This window comes from Pteropus medius, unplaced genomic scaffold, assembly GCF_902729225.1.
Source record: "Pteropus medius unplaced genomic scaffold, Ma_sr-lr_union100, whole genome shotgun sequence".
Lineage (NCBI taxonomy): Eukaryota > Metazoa > Chordata > Mammalia > Chiroptera > Pteropodidae > Pteropus > Pteropus medius.
The window spans coordinates 14,237,424-14,256,406 of NW_024354875.1; the positions used below are offsets into that span (position 1 = coordinate 14,237,424).

Below are 18,983 nucleotides of genomic sequence, written 5' to 3' on the forward strand. Positions count from 1 at the left end.
AACCAGACCATACTACTTTAGTTCTTTGAAAGCTTCTTCCCTCTTGCAGATACTGCAGTTGTTAATGCTTCCTCATTAATAGATATTCCCAGATCTCAACCTGCCTACGTAGAAACTGATTCAATCTTTTTCCAGAGGTTTCACTGAAGAACACAATATAGGGAAACTATGACAACACTAGTGTGATTAAAGATAAATTCAGTCCAATAATCTAGAATTCCCTTCAGCCATTGTTGCGAAGGAGAATTTATAAGACTCTTGCATTGCAACTTGCCTTATATGATTAAGATAATATGAAAGACATACTCCTGAAATTAAAATGTTATATTCAGTTTGTTCGTTTTTCTTTTTTTCCCCTATTTTTCTCCTCTGTGTCATAGTTTTGTTTCAGGACTAGATTTAGAAAAAGAGCAGATGGGTCATGGGGAACAATAATTCTTAAGAGAGTAATGTTAACCATTATATAGTGACCAAACATATTTCCTTTTAAAAAATAACACAAGCAAACTATGATAAATGAAGAAGTTGAGTGATGGACATCTGAGAGTTTGATATAATATTTCTCTAACTTTGGTATATCTTGAACCATTTTTCATAACAAAAATTAAAGTAAGTAAACATTAATATAAGTTCTCATTCTCTTTTGCTGTGATGCATCTTATCAAATATCCTGTAAATTACCTTTGGCCTCATCTTTCAAATTAGATCTATGTTCAGAAACAGAGATTAAAGTATATTTGGGGTAAAATGTGCTATTTATTTTATTGTATTTAATAATATGATGAGAGAAGTTAGAGAGATAATAACAATGGGTGGTCACTCCTGAATGGTGGAAGTTGGGAACCATTCAAACAAATTATTGATGTTGTCTGCATATGGTTAAAGAAAAGAAGAAGGGAACATTGCATGGAGTTACATGAGGGTGTTATGAGAAAATAAGGTTTTAAAGAAACTCTGGGTTCATTTAAAGATAAGATGAGAAAAACTGAGAAAGAACAAATCCAGGAAGGGCTGATAATAAAAGGCTGAGCTCAAGCAATCTCTGTGTATTTTCACATATCCAGAATAAAGGAAAGATGGGATTTCTGTGGCTTCAATCCCAATGACCCTGGTCAGGCTGAACACTCAGATGCCTACAAGGACTGCAGTTTTAACCCAAAACTGATCCAGAGAGAAAATGACCCTGAACCTTCATGACTATGGTTTTCTACAAAAGGTTTGACTCTGCCCTCAACTTGAGAATAGAAGTAGACTGAACTAGAAAGAAAGAGCAGAATTTCAAGGGTTTGGACTCGAGGAAAGAGCAGCAAATGAATGAACTGATATATCTTAGGAAAAATGGTTTATTGTTTTCAGTCTGTACTGAGCTAATGAAGCAGTATACACTAGTAACTCACTTCGTCTATCTATAGTTTGTTCTTGAAATTGCCCAAGAGGATAGTCATATTAGTCATGGCACTGAACAGATTGTGTATACTGTGGCGGATATAATGAGAAAGGTGTGCTCCAGAGAGGGAAAAGGGTGTCAGCCTATAGAGGGATATTTGAAAGAGAACTCCCTCCTCTGCCCCACCCCAGCCCTCGTCCTTGAATCTTCAAGTGGTTGAGAGGTTAAGTTTTTTGCTCAAGATGAGGAGCAAAATTCAACTAAAGTTGCTTTCTGTTTGGGATCTGAGTGTGTGTTTCATCAGCCATTTAGAACTTAATTTGCAAAAGCATAAATAAATCTCCCAAGCCCCTTATTCTCTTTATAAATAGCACTTTCTCACTCGTGTGCTATTCTTCATTTGTCTGAGAAGCAAATTAAGGCTTTCTAGAAGCTATCCACAAATACATAGCAGCTTTGTGGGTCCTACTTTATTATCTCATTTGTGATTTCAGAATTTATGTTAAGAATAAACTTATTAAACTAGCCAAAGATTCAAAGTTAGCTGGCATGCTTATTACTTAAGAAAACATGATTGAATTCAAAGTCATCTTCATAAATACAATAACCTTTAATGGAGATAAACGAAGATTAAATCACCCAAATAAAAGAAATAGATGTTAGAAGTTTACATAAACATAGCAGATATGTCAGAAAAAATTAAAAACAACAACAAAAGCTTTATATTGATCATTGGCCAGGTCTTAATCACAGTTTTCTAGGATAAAGCCATGTGACATAGATGAAATGACAAAACAAGTATCTTTTCTGATGGAGAAGTTCAATCAATACGAGAATGCTTAGTTAATGACAGAAGGAAAGCCTAAATCAAGCAGGGGAAAGATCACTAATGTGAGGATGGGTTTTAATACTCCTCAAAAATTTAGAAAGAAATCATAGATTATGATCAACCATTCTACATTTGAGTAGAAGACAAGGAAAGAGTCAGCTGCAGAAATAGAGACTTAAAGTATAGTCATGAAAAACTTACTTATCATAAAAAGTATGTGATATTTAAATGAGTGAGCATTGTGAAATCTCATCAAAATATGTTTAAGCTGAGTGACAAATACTCTCGTATCTCACAGAGAGATTTAAAAGTGTAAGTTCAAAATTCTGTCTATTCCTAGAATGCTGTGATTACCTATAGAATCAAGGATTAATATCATCTTTTAAGAATGATCTAACAGAGAATTCTAAAACCTTGGTCAACCATCGAATTCTGATAAGTTGGTGACTAGCAATATTCTAAGGAAACTGCTAAGACACATAAAGTATCAATCCTGACTCTATATCTGAGTGCCCTCGTTTGTAAGATATAACATATGACCTCAACCTTCAAGAGTTGTACGGATAATAAGATGATAAATGTGAAGTGGTTTAGGATCTATAGAACATTGCAGACATATATGCCTCTATTAGTAACAGTGACAATAATATTAGAAACAAATTATTTCTGTGTCTCAGTGGCACATATGTGAATCTCTTAACTACAAATATAAAACTCTGTGAGGGAATCTATATCCAAGAATTAAAGGAGGGCCTTGAGGTTAACCATTTACTTTTGTTTGTTATGTTTTTTACATAGAAAAATGTTTACAAAGTCTGTTGCTCAAAGGATTTTTGTAAATGAATATACTTGTGTAACCATCATCCAGGTCACAATATAGAACATTACCAACATCTTAGAATATTCCCTCATGTCCCATCCCAGTTAACCATCCCGAATGTAACTACTATTCTGACATTCATCACTATAGATTTGTTTTAACTATTTTGGAAGTTCACATAAATGAAATCATACAGTATGTACTCTACATCTGGTTACTTTGGCTAACATTGTTTCTGTAAGATTCATCAATATGGTTGCATGAAGCAGTTATTCATTATTTTTATTGCTGTATACTATTTCATTTTAAGAGAATACCAAAACAGAAGCACTTCTGAAATGGCAGAGTAAAGACCTCTGAAAGTCTTCTCTTCTATAAAAGCAATGAGATCACTAGTAAAAATTGATAAAATCAATTTTTCAGAACTCTGTAAATAAACCAAAGACTTGTAGCAATCTGAAGGTCATTTATTTAAAAACAAAACAAAACAAAAAAAACCCACTTATAAAAACAACAGTAAGCTCTGTAGCATTTTAACTTTCCCTGTTTTGATTGCCCTCTTCCTAGATACATAGAAGCCTTGAAAATCAGCAGCCTCACACTGTAGCAGCTGTGAATATCACTCTAGTAGACACTAAAGGGGGTAGAATGGGTTTGGAGCTCCTAAAAAATCCTCAGTCAATTCTTGCTATTTCACCTATCTGGTAACTTCGTGGAAAACCCCCATTCACTAGACCTGTCTTTATTTTACTTGATCCAGAGTTTACTCAGTGAGGAGAGCTCTATTCTCAAGACATTGTCAAAAACATTCAGTGGAAATTGTTTAACATTGCAGCTATCTAAGGTAGAGATATCATTTAAAACAAATAAGAAGTTTGGCAAAAAAATGTAAAAGGAAAATCTAGCAAATGGAATGTCCATGGTGGGCTTTGAAAAGCTCAGACATATTCCTGGGGATCTCGAAGGCTACATGCATGTACAGGGCTTTGTGCATGCCCCAGAAAGACATGGAAGGCCCTATTCACTTGCTTCTAGCACAACCTGAAGCCCTTTGCAAACACCAAGTGAAGACTAAGGCAGACTTATAAAATGCCAGAGCATTGAAGGCATACCCAAACACAAACACACACAGCATCTCAGCAAAATCTTGTACATTTATTGTTTCAAGGCTTTAAGGAACTCTTACTGCAATCGTTAGCTGACCATTTAGTTAGCCAAGGAGAGACCTCAGTGGCCACATATGACAAAAAATACAAATTTTACATGATTAGTCCACAAAGGTCACTGCACAAAAAATAACAAACAGTAACAACTAAAACCCCTGAATATAGGATTCTGATTTCTGAAGTTACCATATTATATTATATAAAAATTCCAGTTTTCAACAAAAACAGAAAATTATTAGACTTGCTAAGACATAGAAAAGTATGGCTCATACACAAAGGGAAGAGCAGTTGATAGAAACTACCCTTAAGGAATCTCAGATATTGAGCTTACCAGGCAAAGAATTTAAATTGGCTACTATAAATGTGTTTAAAGAAAAAAACAAAACAAAGGAAATCACAGCTAAGGAATTAAAGAAAAGTATGAGAAAGATGACTCATCAAATAGAGAATATATATATTTATTTCATATATTAAATATGTATATTTAAATGAAATAGAAAATTTGGAATTGAAAAATACAATAACATAAAGAATTCACCAGAGGGGTTCAAGACAAGACCTAAGCTGGCAGAGAAGAATTGGCAAACTTGAAGATAGATCAGTAGAGGTTGTCTAGTCTGAGAAACAGAAAACATTATTTAAGTAAGGAAAGTGAGCAGAGTCTCAGAGATCTGTGAAATGCCATTAAAAGTATCAACATGCACATAATGAGAGTCTCAGAAGAATGAGAGAGAGGAAAGAACGTGAAGAAACGATGGCCAAACATTTCTCATATGTGTTGAACAATGTTAATCTATAGGTAGGAAGCCCAACCAATACAAAATATGATGAACATATGGAAATTTATCCCTAAACAAATCATTGTCAAACTGTCAAAAGACAAAGAGTAAAAATGTATTTTTGTTTGTAATGCTTTTCTTCTCCTATATGAATTAAAAAGACAAATGCATACATTATAAAATTGTGTTGATGGGATAGATTATATAAAATATAACTTGGATAGTAATAATTACTCAAAAGATGTGGAAGGAAAAGGAGCTATAGTGGAACAAATTTTTTGTATATTATTGAAATTAAGTTGGTATTAATCTCAAGTGGATTGTTTTTAGTTAGCATGTTAATTGTAATCCTCACAGCAACCACTAAGAAAATAACTCAAAATCATATAATAGGAGAAACAAGAAGAAAATTAAAATAGTATACTAGAAAATATAAAAATAGTATACTAGAAACAAGAAGAAAATTAAAATAGTATACTAGAAAATTAAAATAGTATACTAATACAAAAGAAGGCAGTGATAAAGAAAAAGACATAAGACATGTAGAACACAAATAGCAAAATGGTAGATGTAAATTCTACTTTATCAGTAATTACATTAAATGTGAATAGATTAAGCACTTAAAAGACAGAATTTGGTAAAATGAATTTTTAAAAAATGATACAATTTTATAATGTCTATAAGAGGCACTTTATTTTTTTAACTTATTTTTTATTTAAGTATAGTTGGTATATAATCTTGATTATATTATACTGGTTATATTAATTTCAGGTGTCCAATATAGTGATTCAACATTTTTATAACTTAAGATGTGATCACCCCACTGATTCTAGTAATCATCTGTCATTGTGTAAACTTATTACAATGTCACTGACTATGTTCCCCTTCCCCTTTTTACCTATCCCTACACTCTCTCCCTTCTGGTAACCAACCCTTTGGTCTCTTTTTCTATGAATCTGCTTTTCTTTTGTTTTATTTTGTTTTTAGATTCCATATATAAGAGATGCTGCATATAAAAGTCATTTTAGATTCAAAGAACAAAGAGGTTAAAAGTAAAAGAGTGGGGGAAAATCCCTTTGGTTACTGTAACCAAAAAGGCCTAATTATGAAGAGAGACCTACGGTGGCTATACTAATAGCATGCAAAATTGCCTTTAAGACAAAAAAAAAGTTTACTAGAAAAATAAAGAAGGGCATTTTATAATAATAAATGGGATAATCCATCAAGATGACATAAGTGTATATGTACCTAGCAACAGAGCTCCTAAATACATGAAATAAAAGTTTACAGAATTAAAGAAATAAGCAATTTGAAAACAACAGTTTAAGACACCAATACCCTACTTTTAATAATGTATAAAATATAAGGAGAGAGGGTCAACAAGAAAACAGAAAACTGGAACAACATTATGAACCAACCAGACCAGACAGACATATAGAGAACATTCCACCTAACAGCAGCAGAATTCACATTCTCCTCAAATGCATCTAAAATAATTCTTCAAGATAGACCATATTAGACCATAAAAGAAACTGCAGTAAATTAAAAAGGATTGAAATCATATGACATATGTTATCCACTCACAATGGAATAAAATTAAAAATTGATAAAGAAATTTGAGATATTCACAAATATGTGAAAATTAACATACTCCTAAATAATTTACAGATCAAAATACCAAAAAAGAAAATTAAAATATATTTTGAGGTGAATAAAAATAAAAACACAACATACTAAAACTTATGGCATGTAGTGAAAGAGATGGTCAGAAAAAATTTTATAATTATAAATGTCTATATTAAAAAAGAAGAAAGGTCTCAAATGAATAACCTGTTTCCACCTTAAGAAGCTAGAAAAAGAAGAGCAAACTAAATTAAATCAAGCAAGATTGAAATATCAGAGATTAGAAGGGAAATAAATAACATAGAGCACAGAAAAATAGAGAAAAACAGCAAAACCAAAGGTTGGTTCTTTGACGAAATCAACAAAATGGGCAGTCCTTTAATCACTGCTAAAAAAAATAATAACAAAAATTAAGGAAAATAACAGAACTAAGAAAGAAGTCTCATATTATTAAAATCAGAAATGAACAATGGGCCATCATTAGCAACCTTATAGAAATAAGAAGGATTATAAAGGAATCCTATGAACATTGTATGTCAACTAATTAGTTAACCATGATGAAATGGATGAATTAATAGAAAGACACAAACTACAGAAACTTTATCTCTGTAATATTATTTTTTAGATATTTTAAGACTATATTATTAAATAAATTTAAATTTAAGTTTATAATCCTATTGATCCCTGTATCATTGTGAAACACTATGTTTTTCCCCCAAAATAATTTTTGCCTTAGAGTTTGCTTTGCCTTATATGTGTATAGCTACACCATTTTCTTTTGGTTGTCATTTCATGTTATGTCTTTAATACTATTATTTTCAAACTTCAAGAGTCCTTGTATTTAAGGTGTCTCTCTTACAAGCAGCATATGATTGTTTCTGTTTACTTTGACCATTTTGTCATTTAACTGGAGTATTAATTCAACTAATCAAGTATAATTATTGATATATTTGGATTTAAATTTACCTTCTTATTGTCTGTCTCCTATTGTACCATCTGTTTTTGGTTTCTGTCTTTCTTTCTTTTGGGTTAATCAAGTGTTTATTATTCCATTGCCCCATCTATTAGACTGTTCATAATATGTTTATTATTATTCTATTAATTATCTTAAAAGATTTAAATATTCATCTTTTGTTTATTATAATCTGCCTTAAATTAGCATATTTACCACTTTTTGGATAACATTTTTAATCCTACATCTATTTTAAACCTCATAATGCATTACTATTACATTTAGATTTACATTTAGATTTACTCATTTATCCTTCTTTTTGTTCTTAATTTTTTATTGCAGTTCCATGTTTAAATCTGAAAAAAAATCTTTTTAAACTTTCTTTTAGTGTAGGTCTGATAGAAACAAATTCCCTCTGCCTTTGTTTGTCTTAAATTTTTTTTTTTTTTCACATTCCTTTCCGATGGATTTTTTTTCTGCGTACAGAATTCTTGGCTGGCAATTACGTTCTTTCAGAACTTTAAGATGTCATTGCATTGTCTTCTGGATTCCACAGTTTCTATTGAAAAGTCAGCCCTAAGTCTTACTTTTGTTCCTTTGAAAGTAATTTATTTTTTTCCTCTGACTACTTTCAATATATTTTTTTTTATCGTTGTTTTCCAGATGTTTGAATATGATTCTCTGGGTATAGTTTTCCTTGTGTTTATCCTTCATGTGGTTTGTGGAGCTTTTTGAATTCATGACTTGTCTTTCATCAGTTTTGTAAAATTAGTTGCCAATAGTGTTTGAAATGTTGCTTTTGTTCAAATCATGTTTTCCTATCCTTCTGGGACTCCAATTACAGGTATATCAGACTTTTAACTGTTCCTCACAGTTCTTATTCTCCTGTATTTTCTATCCCTTTTACTCTCTATACATAAATTTGAATATTTTCTACAACCTTCTTTCCTAGTTCATGTGCCCAATTTATTATAACCCCATCTTTTAATTTGTTTTAGGTATTGTAACTTTTAGTTCTAGCATTTCCATTTGGTTCTGTTTTTACCTGCCTGGTAATTTTTTAATTGGATCTGAACATCTTGTGTGAAAATTTTCAGATTCTACATGAAGTTATCTTTTTTACCAGAAAGGATTTAATATGGGCCAGTCATATAGTGTATGGAATGGTCACTGTACTCCAATCAATGCTGGATTTCATACTTTGTTAGCCTTATTGATTTCCAGTTTGTTCTGTTAAAGCATAGCCTTTAATTTTTAAAAAGTAGCTATTTTGGGTTCTCCTATGAAAGCCCGAGGTGTTTACTTGGGCTCTCATACCTTGGTAGTCTCTAAATTTTCACCTCTATCTCCAAAGGTCTCTGAAAATGTCAAATCTCTGTTCATATCTTTAACCTCCAAGCTGTTTCTTTATACTTAGTTTCTATGCATTTTACCCTGCACAGTTTAGGAATCAGAATGTATCTTGAGGGGAAATTGCACAGAAGTTTGGCCTCATTCCTCTGTGGTTTTCTCAATTCCTGCATCTTAGTCTCTCAAGTCTTAATCACTTTGGTACCCTCAAACTTCAACATTTGTCTCTTTAACCCAGTGAGACTGCTGTAAGCCCAGGCTGGCACTTGCTACTTAGCCTGTATTACCCATGCCATGAATTTTCAAACACACATGTGAAAAGCTGAGGTGAATATGGGGCTCAATTAATTATAGTTTTCCCTTCTCTGGGATCTTGGTTCCTCTAGTACTGGCTTCCTTAGTTCCCCTCTAGTGACTTCAAACAGTTTTATATATTATTTAAAATAATCTGTTTTCAACAGTAGAGTTTAAGTAATACAAGCTATTCTATCACAGCCAGAAGTGGAAGCTGAACTATTTACTTTTAACTTCAATTTTCCTACTTTTTACTTTCAATATACTCTTCTCATTTGTGGTTCTAAAACTGCAGATTTAAAATTAAGTCAAAAAATTATGTACTTGGATGGACTTAAAATAAGAAAAATGAGCCATGAAAGCATTTATTAAAATACTAAATAAAATTTATACAACTGCTATTTTTCTATGACTAGTATAAATAACAAAGGGAAAATAGATTCCTGAGTTATATATATGTTTTCCTAATATGGCAGATTTACCATTTTGTTTATCCCAGGTTTAACGTCAGTTTTGAAAAACAAAAAACATTCTTTAATTTTACAAGTATAAAAATTACTGTCTTTTTATAACATATATTTTGATTACTTTGTGAATTTATAACATATATTTCCTCTTTATAAAAAGACAAGTTTAACAGTGTGGTTTTTGTTTTTTGTTTTGTTTTGTTTTGTTTTTTAATTAAGTGAAAGAAGTAGGTCTTTATACTATGTTGTGTAGGTCTTCTGGATGGGACATGCTCCATTTAGAGCTCTGTTTCCTGCTTAGAGGGACAATTAATATGCTTACTACTTGAGAAACAGCATGGCTCATTGGACTAAGCTTCGAGTCAGTAGTTTGGAGTCATAATCCTACTTCTGCTACTGATTCAATTTGTGCCCCTAGGCCAGCCATTTAACCTTTGTATTTATTCACCTGAAAAATAGGATAAAATTATCACTTATTTGCAAGAGTAGCTAATAATAACTGATTTCGAATATAAAGACATGAATAATATATTTTGACCAGTTAAAATTACTACAAACATCCCTATAATTTAGTTTCTTCTAAAGTCTTAGTACCACTTTGATTACAATTCTCCTGATCTAAGTTAAAATGAAGCACAATAAAGAGCAGTTAATTGTTTTGTTTAATTTGCATGCTTAAACAGGTAGGAAAATCCAGTGTAGTTAAGCCTGAGAAAACAAAAATTTTTTTAATAGAGAAAAAAAATATTTCTTTCTCCTACAGTTCCTTTTAAATAGTAAAAGTATTATATATTATACATATGTATTACTCTCTATTGTCAAAGTGTAAAAATTCACATATGCACACAAAAATAACAATAAATGCACATCTATTCTTTTCCTTTTCTTATTTATGATTATTTAGAAATGAAGCTTTAAAATAATTATTTTTATATTTTATAATAATTTTATCTCAGATTTTTAAAAAATTCTTTCACCATATCAGAAAAATGAGCAAATAGTCAGGTAATTCCTTTGCTCAGTACTTTATCTTCCTTTAGTAGCACAATACATGCTACTGAAAAAATATGAAGATTGAATGATTTTGAATACAGAGAAATTTAAGATTTAGTACTTGGACTTAGGAAAGGTGCTATTGAAAAGAAGGCTTAAATAGATGCTTTAAAAATACTTAATAAACTGTCCTCAATTTATTTCATAAATTTGAGTTTAATTTAAAATAGAAGACACTAAATTGACTCTCTTTATGTGTCTCCTTATATTTACTTCTAGTATATTTGTAATTTCTCTAAGTTTTTTTCTTGTCTATGAAATGATAATAATATTATCAAGGCTACCTATCAACGTTATAATGAAAATCAAATAAGAATGTATATTAAAACAGTTTGAAAACCATTTATCTTATTAGAGATAACATTTAGGAACGCTGTCATCTAATAGCCTCCAAATAACATCTCTTTATTATCAAAGTCTTAATGCTTTTAATCACCAGCCTACTCTTTGTCACCATTCTAAGTGGTTTCAACATCCTTGCAAATGACTTATCCAACTCCCAGGATGCTTTGACATCCAGTTTTTAGAACTCCTCTTTGTTAATGACCATTTTTTTCTATCACACCAATGGTAACTCTTTGACCACTGTTATCACCAGACACAATTCCCCTCCCCTCCAAAACCTTGAATTCTTATTCATAGGTCATAGCTCCTATTTTAGCTCACTATATAAATATCTCTCAGGAAGCAAAAGTACTCCTAATGATGTCAGCCTTCTAACTCATTGCTCCTATCCCTTCTTTCTATCCTCAACAGCCCCTTCTAGACGATGTGTTCTTTTTATCCAACTGAAATTCTTTTATTCATTGTTCCAATGACTTCCATGCAACTCTGATAAATTCCTTGTTCTTCTCTTCCTTAAAATCTCTTACTTAATACATCTCATCATGGAAAAACTCAATCATCTGCCTTCTCTGTGCCTGCCGACACCTATGTGTTCCAGGAAATAACCACACACATATCTGGGCAAACTGAAGTCATGATAAACATGATCGCCAACTTCAAATGGGCAGTCAACTCAGACAATTCTACTATAAGGCTTTTCTCTTCAATCTCAGTTAGGATTATTTTACACCTTTTTTATCATGTCCCTTTCACTTTATGCTAAAATCTTACTTTATATTTCAGGGAAATTAGAGCTCTCAGCTGGGAATACCACCACACTCCAGTGTCCCGTTCTACAAACTAATGTTTCCGCCTGTCCTATCTTCTCCTTGCCTGCTTCAAAAACAAACAAACAAACATGTCAACAAATGTCAACAAAAAATTAAAGAGAGAGTAATAGAGTCAAAGAATAGAGATAGAGATAGATAGATTTTAGATAGACAGAAAGAAGGGAAGGAGAGGAGAACAAAAGAGAAAAAAAGAGAAGAGAATACGAGGAGAGAGAAAAAAAGGAAAAAAGGAATGGCTACCCCTCTCTCAAAGGCCAGAGCATCTAGTTCATGCTCTGAAGCTCCATCTTTCTCACCATGACAAGTATTTTGTCCATTCAATTTTCCTTACTTTCTTTGCATTTTCAATCTTCTCCCCTTATTGCAGAATCATACCTCTCAGTTTACAAACAGAATGTATGATCTCATTTGAACGTAGAAATGAAATAACATCCTCTCTTGACTCTGCATTTGCCTCTAGCCACCACCCCATTTGATTTTTTATAGCCAAATGTCTTTAAAGAGTTGTTATTTATGCTGCTTCCAAATTCTTATTTACCACTGACCCTTCAAACATTTCAGTCTGGCTTCTGCTGTAACTGTCAAGAACATCAATTCTCTTCATGATACCATATCCAGTAGCCCTTTATTTTTTTTATCCTTCAATTTACTGATACCTCTATAGGAGTCAGTATCATCCCTATCTCCCTTTGTAAAACACTCTCTTGTATGACATATACTTCTCTTGGTTTTTATCACATCTCTCTGGCTGCTGTTTTTTCATCCCCTTTCCTCTCTTTTAATCTTCTACTTACTAAATTTTTTCTGTTTACTTTCTATTTAGATATTCTCATTAATTTCCATGGCCTTTAATATCATTTGTGTGCTGACAATTCCCAAATTTATATCTGTAGCATCACATGTTCCTCCAAACTTCAGTCACCTACATCTGACTGATTACTTTACATCTCCATTTGGTTGTCTCACAGGCAACTCAGATTTAACACTGAAAATTTTCACTATTCATGCCTCCATTCCCTTCTTTGTATCTCTCCCTCTAAATCTTCCCCATTTCAACAAAAGACACTACGTTCGTTCATTTGCTCAAGAAAAAGGTGGGAGTCATCCAATTTATCAGCAACTCCTGTTGATTCTACTTACAAAATATATCTTGAATCTGTCCACTTCTTTCCACATTAGTTCACAGTACCAATAATCTCTTGCCTGACTTATTGTAACACCCTCCTAACTAATCACTCTGCTTTCTTTGTTTTCTCTTGTAATCTGTTCTCCATGTAAGAGCAAAAGTGATCTTTTAAAACTTAAACCAGACCACATAATTCCCTTACTTAAAATGCTCCAGTGGTAATGGTTTGCTTTGAATAAACCAAGGACCTTTCTTTGGTCTGTAAGATCTTGCATAGTCTGGGCCTGTTTCCTCTCTCTCCTCATCCATACCACTTTCCTTGTTGCCGTGAGAGCCTCCTTTCAATTTGTTAAACATATCATAGGCTTTGTACTTACTATTCCTTCTTAACTAGCTCCTTTCATGGCGACCTCCTTTTCATATTGTAGGTTTCAATTTAAGTGCCACTTCCTTTATGTCCTGAATCATTCTCTCTAAGTAGGTCCCCTTTCTATCCAATTCCACCACTCTTATTATCTCAACATCTTGTTTATAAATAATCCTTCCCATTTGACAATTACTTTTTTACTTCTTATTTTTTCTCTTCTCAAGATACTGTAAGCTCAATGAGGGCAGAGACTATATCCATTTTACTTATCACTATACAATTGACACTTAGCACAAATTCTATAGCTAATACTTATTTATTGAATAAATGAATACCACAGATAAATATGGACAATGTAATAAAAAGTGACTGATTCTTATGCAGTCTTGCATTATAGGAAATTTCAGGATTACAGCATCAAAGCTTTATTCAAGATTTTAAGCATTCGTTAAAATGAATGGAGGGCACTATTTCTGAGAAAGAGTCTTGGATATGTTGACTATTCTCTACTCCAGTGCCTCTCAAATTATCTGTAGTGAACTTTCAATCTATGATACTTGTGTAAAATACAATAAAACTGAATTACTAAAAACATGAAATAAAAACTAAAATATAAGCCCAGTTATTATTATTGTATTATTATCAGCTTCAGCGGATATAAAATCATCTGTCAAGTTTTTACAAAACTTTTTAAAGAGCTTTTGTCAATGTCTACACTAATCTCTTTGAAGATTAGTAACAAAGTTTGAAATCACCACTGGTTTGAGAGCCATACTTTGAGTAGTGTTGGTTTACTCCACTATTTTCCATTTGGGAGGTAGTGTTATCTTAAAGCCTCCACTATTCTTTGTTATGAAAAGAATGAATGAAAATTATTAGAAATAAAATAGTTAGAAACTAAGAAATAAAAGTTATAATTTATAAAATCATTATAAAATTTAGAAATGTTATAAAACTATTAGAAATTAAACAGAATTAAATAGAAAACAAAGCCCCCGCACTCACGAAATAATATATTGGAGGGTGAGAGAAAGCCTTCCCCAAATTAAGTCTGTTCTTTTTGATTCCCACACATTTATTGGATTTTGAAGGAGGTGATTGATAGAGGAAGAAAAGTCAAATGTTACTCTTGGGGTTACAGAGAAACCAACTGGTTGTTGAAATTTATATTAGTAGCCCTGTTGGATCCATTATTTCCACCACAGCTACTTTCCTTAACTATTCTAACTCGCTTTTCTGTCCTAGACTATTCTGCTTTAATGTTTTGTCCCATATCTATTCTCATGTCCTTATTCCATATCTTTTTTACTCCATTGGCACAGTGCAATGCTATGGCTAGACCTAAATAGAGAGGAATAACAGTAGCAAAAGCTAGGATATAGAGTTTTCCCTCTACCTTGTACACTTAGGGAGAGGAGGATATTAATAGAAGATGTGTTGATTATTATCTGCTTTCCTTTAATCTACTAAGATACCAAGTTTGTTCTCCATGTAGTGTGCTTTACAGCATTGATATATAAGAAATACATTACTTGTGCCACTTTGGGAATGCCCATTTAATCTGTGCACAGTAAGTCTACAGTAGCTAGAAAGCAGCAGAAATATATTAAAATCTTTCATGTAAGGGGAATTCAACATCCCTCATACTCCAAAGGGATTAAGTCATCTTCCCGATGACGAAAGAACAAAGATTTGGCAGGTGTTCCTTATATGTAGCTGTTGGTATGTCCGAAGGCAGGTGAATACCTTAAGGTAAATTTCCTCACAATATATGCCATAATATCCAATCTCAAAGGCAAGTTCAATTCCAGCTTCACTTCAAAGTTGAAGATTTAAGCTTACTCCATACCTTTTTGAGCTATATGAGTTTCTAGGGTATTCTGGAAAGCAGTCTCTGACCCTAATTTACCTCCACCTCCTCATCCAGCCAGCACACAGTTGATTCTCTAGGTTCAACTGGCGTCTCAAGATTCTTCCAGCTGGGAATAATTTGCAGTGCAATTGAAATACTTGCAGGACCCCTGGACTTGAGTCTAGCAGTGGACTGGCTACAAGGCCAGGTCTCAGGTTTGGAAACTGAGTTATATTAGCTAAAATTGTTTAACATATAATGTCTAAGGCTCTGGCAGACCAGAATTCCTTTCATGTTGGCTTTTCCTTTCTTCACCTTTCTTCCCAAATCCAGTTTGTACAGTTTGTTCTGTGTTAGGTATTGGATTTGTAGATAAGAAAAAGTCATTCTAGAAAATATGAAGAGAGGCAGCAGGGTCAGCTGCAGCTACCTCTGTCTTGTTTAAGCTTTGGAATTTCAGTAGGAATTAGTCACATGCTCTCATGTCTTAATAGGTTAAATTATTTTTGAATTTTTAAAAGATGCAGAGGGTGGGGTGAACACAGATTTAGGAACAAAATAGATAACTGCTATTAATGGATGCTAATAATTTTTCTCCTGTGGTTATTTTAACTATTTGAGAAGAATATTCTAGTGACGACTTGACTTGTTGCTTCTCTTTCATACTACAGAAAAATAATTTTCATCTTTTCTTACATTCTTCTCTTATACTGGGGAATTTGAGTGGTAAGATAAGGAATATATTTTCAAGTTTTAGATAAGGAATATATTTTCAAGTTTTAGTACTATTACTGGTTATTCCAGTTATTCCACTTGCTCTGGTTTCACAATTCAAAAAATATTGAAGTGATGCAGAGATAAGACAACAGTGAGGCCTGATCCAGGGTATAACAGACATCAAATTCCTGAATGAACTGAAGGTGGTTCTAAATAAAATACTCTTCCATTCCAGAAATTTAGTGGCAGATCTTAATTCGACCAGTGAATGGAAGGTTTATATTTATTCTTCTGAAAAGCTCATAAAGGCCAGAGAACTATGTAATATGAGATCATTTAGATACCTTGAAGATCAACTTGGGACTTTTCTTAACTGTTGCACAGTGTCAGTTAAACTGTGAGCGCTATGACTAGAGAACTGGAAATCTTGCTGAGGGTTTAAAGTGCCACAATGATTGCTGATAACCCTGACAAGTTGTAGGAATGGACAGACAATTACAGGATGAACGTAACAGAAATACAGAGTAACTTAGAGAAAAATAAAACACTATAAACACAAGGGTTGGCTTTGTGGGAAAAATGTGGGATCAGTAAGCCACAAGTAAAACATGAATTAGCAACACAGTACAGTTGCTTTATTTTCTTATTAAAAAACAAAAATTTGTAGAGTACATGTGAGAATATTGAACTTAAGAAAAAGGCAATTATCCTCTGGTCACTTATACAATTATTTATTAAGCACCCATCATGTATTAGACATTCAAATGGGGGAGAAGTCAGATAAGGGCTCTACTACCTTGAGGAGCTCGCTAAAGTATGGTAAATGATAAAGCTAGTATCTTTAATACTGTCTTTAGTTTGTATTCGGTAGTCACTTCTAGTATAGCAAATACTGTGTGCTTCTTGAAGTAGGGGTCCTATTTTTACATATGGATCCAACTCCACGCCCAGCACAGTACCTTATAAACAATCAACTTAAAGCGGGTAAAATAGGCCCTAAAATAACTAAAATTTGAGAAGGTAAACACTTGTCTGACCATCAAATATGTAGATCAAAATTTGCAGGTTTCCTCTTCAGCGCGTAATAGATATTTGCGAACCTGTTACGCGCAAAACAGGTCTCAACACAATGCTTTGTGTATTAAAAGGGATGTATCGGGAATGGATTCAAACTGCACATCGTGATAACTGCCGTGCATATCCTGATCGGGTGGGCTGCCCATCCTCCGTGATTTTTTCCTATCTTTTTAGATGAAAGAGAAAACAGTACAAGCCACAGGGGTGCGATGCATCCTTAAGACTGGAAACAGCAGCTCTCGCACATCGAGCTCGCTCCGTCAGCTTGGCAGGCGCGGCGGACCAGCTCCCACCCGCGGCTTCCCGACTCCCAGAGTCTCAGAGCGGACGAGGCGTCCCCCCAGAGGAAAGACAGGGCGCTGTAGACGCACCCCCCGGAGAGGTCACCAGCCATCCGCCCCACCTCGAGGTCTTATTCTTCTAGGGCTCCCCGTGACCATTCGGGCGTGCGCTCCAGAAAGTCCGGCGGGGCGCGATTAAGAAACCAAGCGCCCCAGAACCCGACCGCGTCCACCCGCCCACCCACTGGAGCCCCAGAACCCAGCAGGCCGAGCAGGCCGGACGCCGAGGCCTCGCGGTATCGGGCTTCCATGCGCCCCGCCTCCTCGCCCTCCAGCCGGCCCCGCCCTCGCTCTCCCACCCTCCTCTCCCGACTCGCTGACAATCTTCCTCGCGCTCGCGGCCCGGCACGCGCGCTGCGCCCCGTAGCCGCTACCGCTACCGCTGCCGCAGCCGCGGCCGCCGCGGAGCGTTCCTCCTCCGTGCCTGGTTTCCAGCTTCGGGCCGGAACCGGAAGTTTAGGGGGCGGGGCCGGCGGAGGCCAGGGGACCGAAAACGCGGCCGAGCCCGGAGCCCGCAGCCGGAGCCAGAGCCTGGACCAGAACTTGGCCGCCGCCTGCACCGCCGCCGCTGCCCGCCGCTCCTTCCCCGCGCCGCTGCCGACTCAGCCGCCACCGCCGCGAGCTCGGCCGCCAGTGGTCCGCGGACTTTGGGTGTCCGGGTTGAAGGTCGGTCCGGACGTCGGACCCAGCTCGGTTCCCGGACTGTCCGGACGGCAGCGGACGCCGCCGCCGCCTCCTCGTCGCCTCAGCCTGGCGTTTTGTTCCGAGAGACCCGAGAGGCGAGCGGAGCTGACAGTGATTTTGACAGTGATTTAAACCCGCTTTTGTTGTTGTTGGCTTTTCGTTGTTTGGTTTTGTGTGTTGTGCGTGTGTGTGGCGGTTTTTCCCCCGCGGTGCATTTTTATTATTATTATTATTATTATTATTATTATTGTGCTTTTTTTCTCTCTTTTTTTTTTTTCAACCCCGTGAACGTTTTTGGTCGGGGCTTCCGAATATGTTTTATGACGGTTGATTTTACACCAGGAGGTTTGTCTCCGGGGAAGACCCAGAGAACTGGATATTTAACGAGAACTTCTTACGGCTTCCCCGGCGCCTCGGGAAAATGGGAGCTGCTGCAAAGTTGGCGTTCGCCGTCTTTCTTATCTCTTGTTCTTCAGGTAGGTGCATGGAGCGCAGCGCGGCAGGGCTGCAGCCGCTGCTGCCGCTGCTGGCGGCCGCGGTTGTTGTTGGGTCGGCGAGCCCCAGTGGAGCCTGGGGAGTTTCCCCCAACCCCCCACCCAGCCCCTCGGCTGCCACCCCTAAGGTCTGATTGATTGTGATCTGGAAGCCCCCACGAATTTTCCTTGTTTTAAGTTAGGTTGGTAACTGATAAGAGTGACTGCTCTGTTGTTGTGGAAGTGAGAAAGTCATGGTTTTGTGGCCATAACACTGGATGACAGCGCGGGTTGGGTTGCAATTAAGCCGCAAATACCACAAGTGACAATTTATGCAAAGGTTTGAGGCCCGAAAGGCGTATTCCAACATGTCACTTAGTGTGGCATCCTCCAAAATAAGGGTTTTTAAAAAATCGTCTTTTAATTAGTGCTTCACCAGTGACTGTCACGG

At 35.4% G+C, this 18,983-nt stretch overlaps 1 protein-coding gene across 1 annotated transcript in view; it reads left to right on the forward strand.

Moving 5' to 3' along the window:
- The first annotated feature begins 18,132 nt into the window (after positions 1-18,132).
- ACVR2A (activin A receptor type 2A) overlaps positions 18,133-18,983 on the forward strand; it is an 80,303-nt gene continuing 79,452 nt past the window's right edge. Inside the window, exon 1 of the mRNA XM_039855723.1 lies at positions 18,133-18,535. Within this exon, the coding sequence (XP_039711657.1) occupies positions 18,481-18,535 (55 nt within the window). The 5' untranslated portion in view covers positions 18,133-18,480. The remainder of the gene's footprint in view (positions 18,536-18,983) is intronic.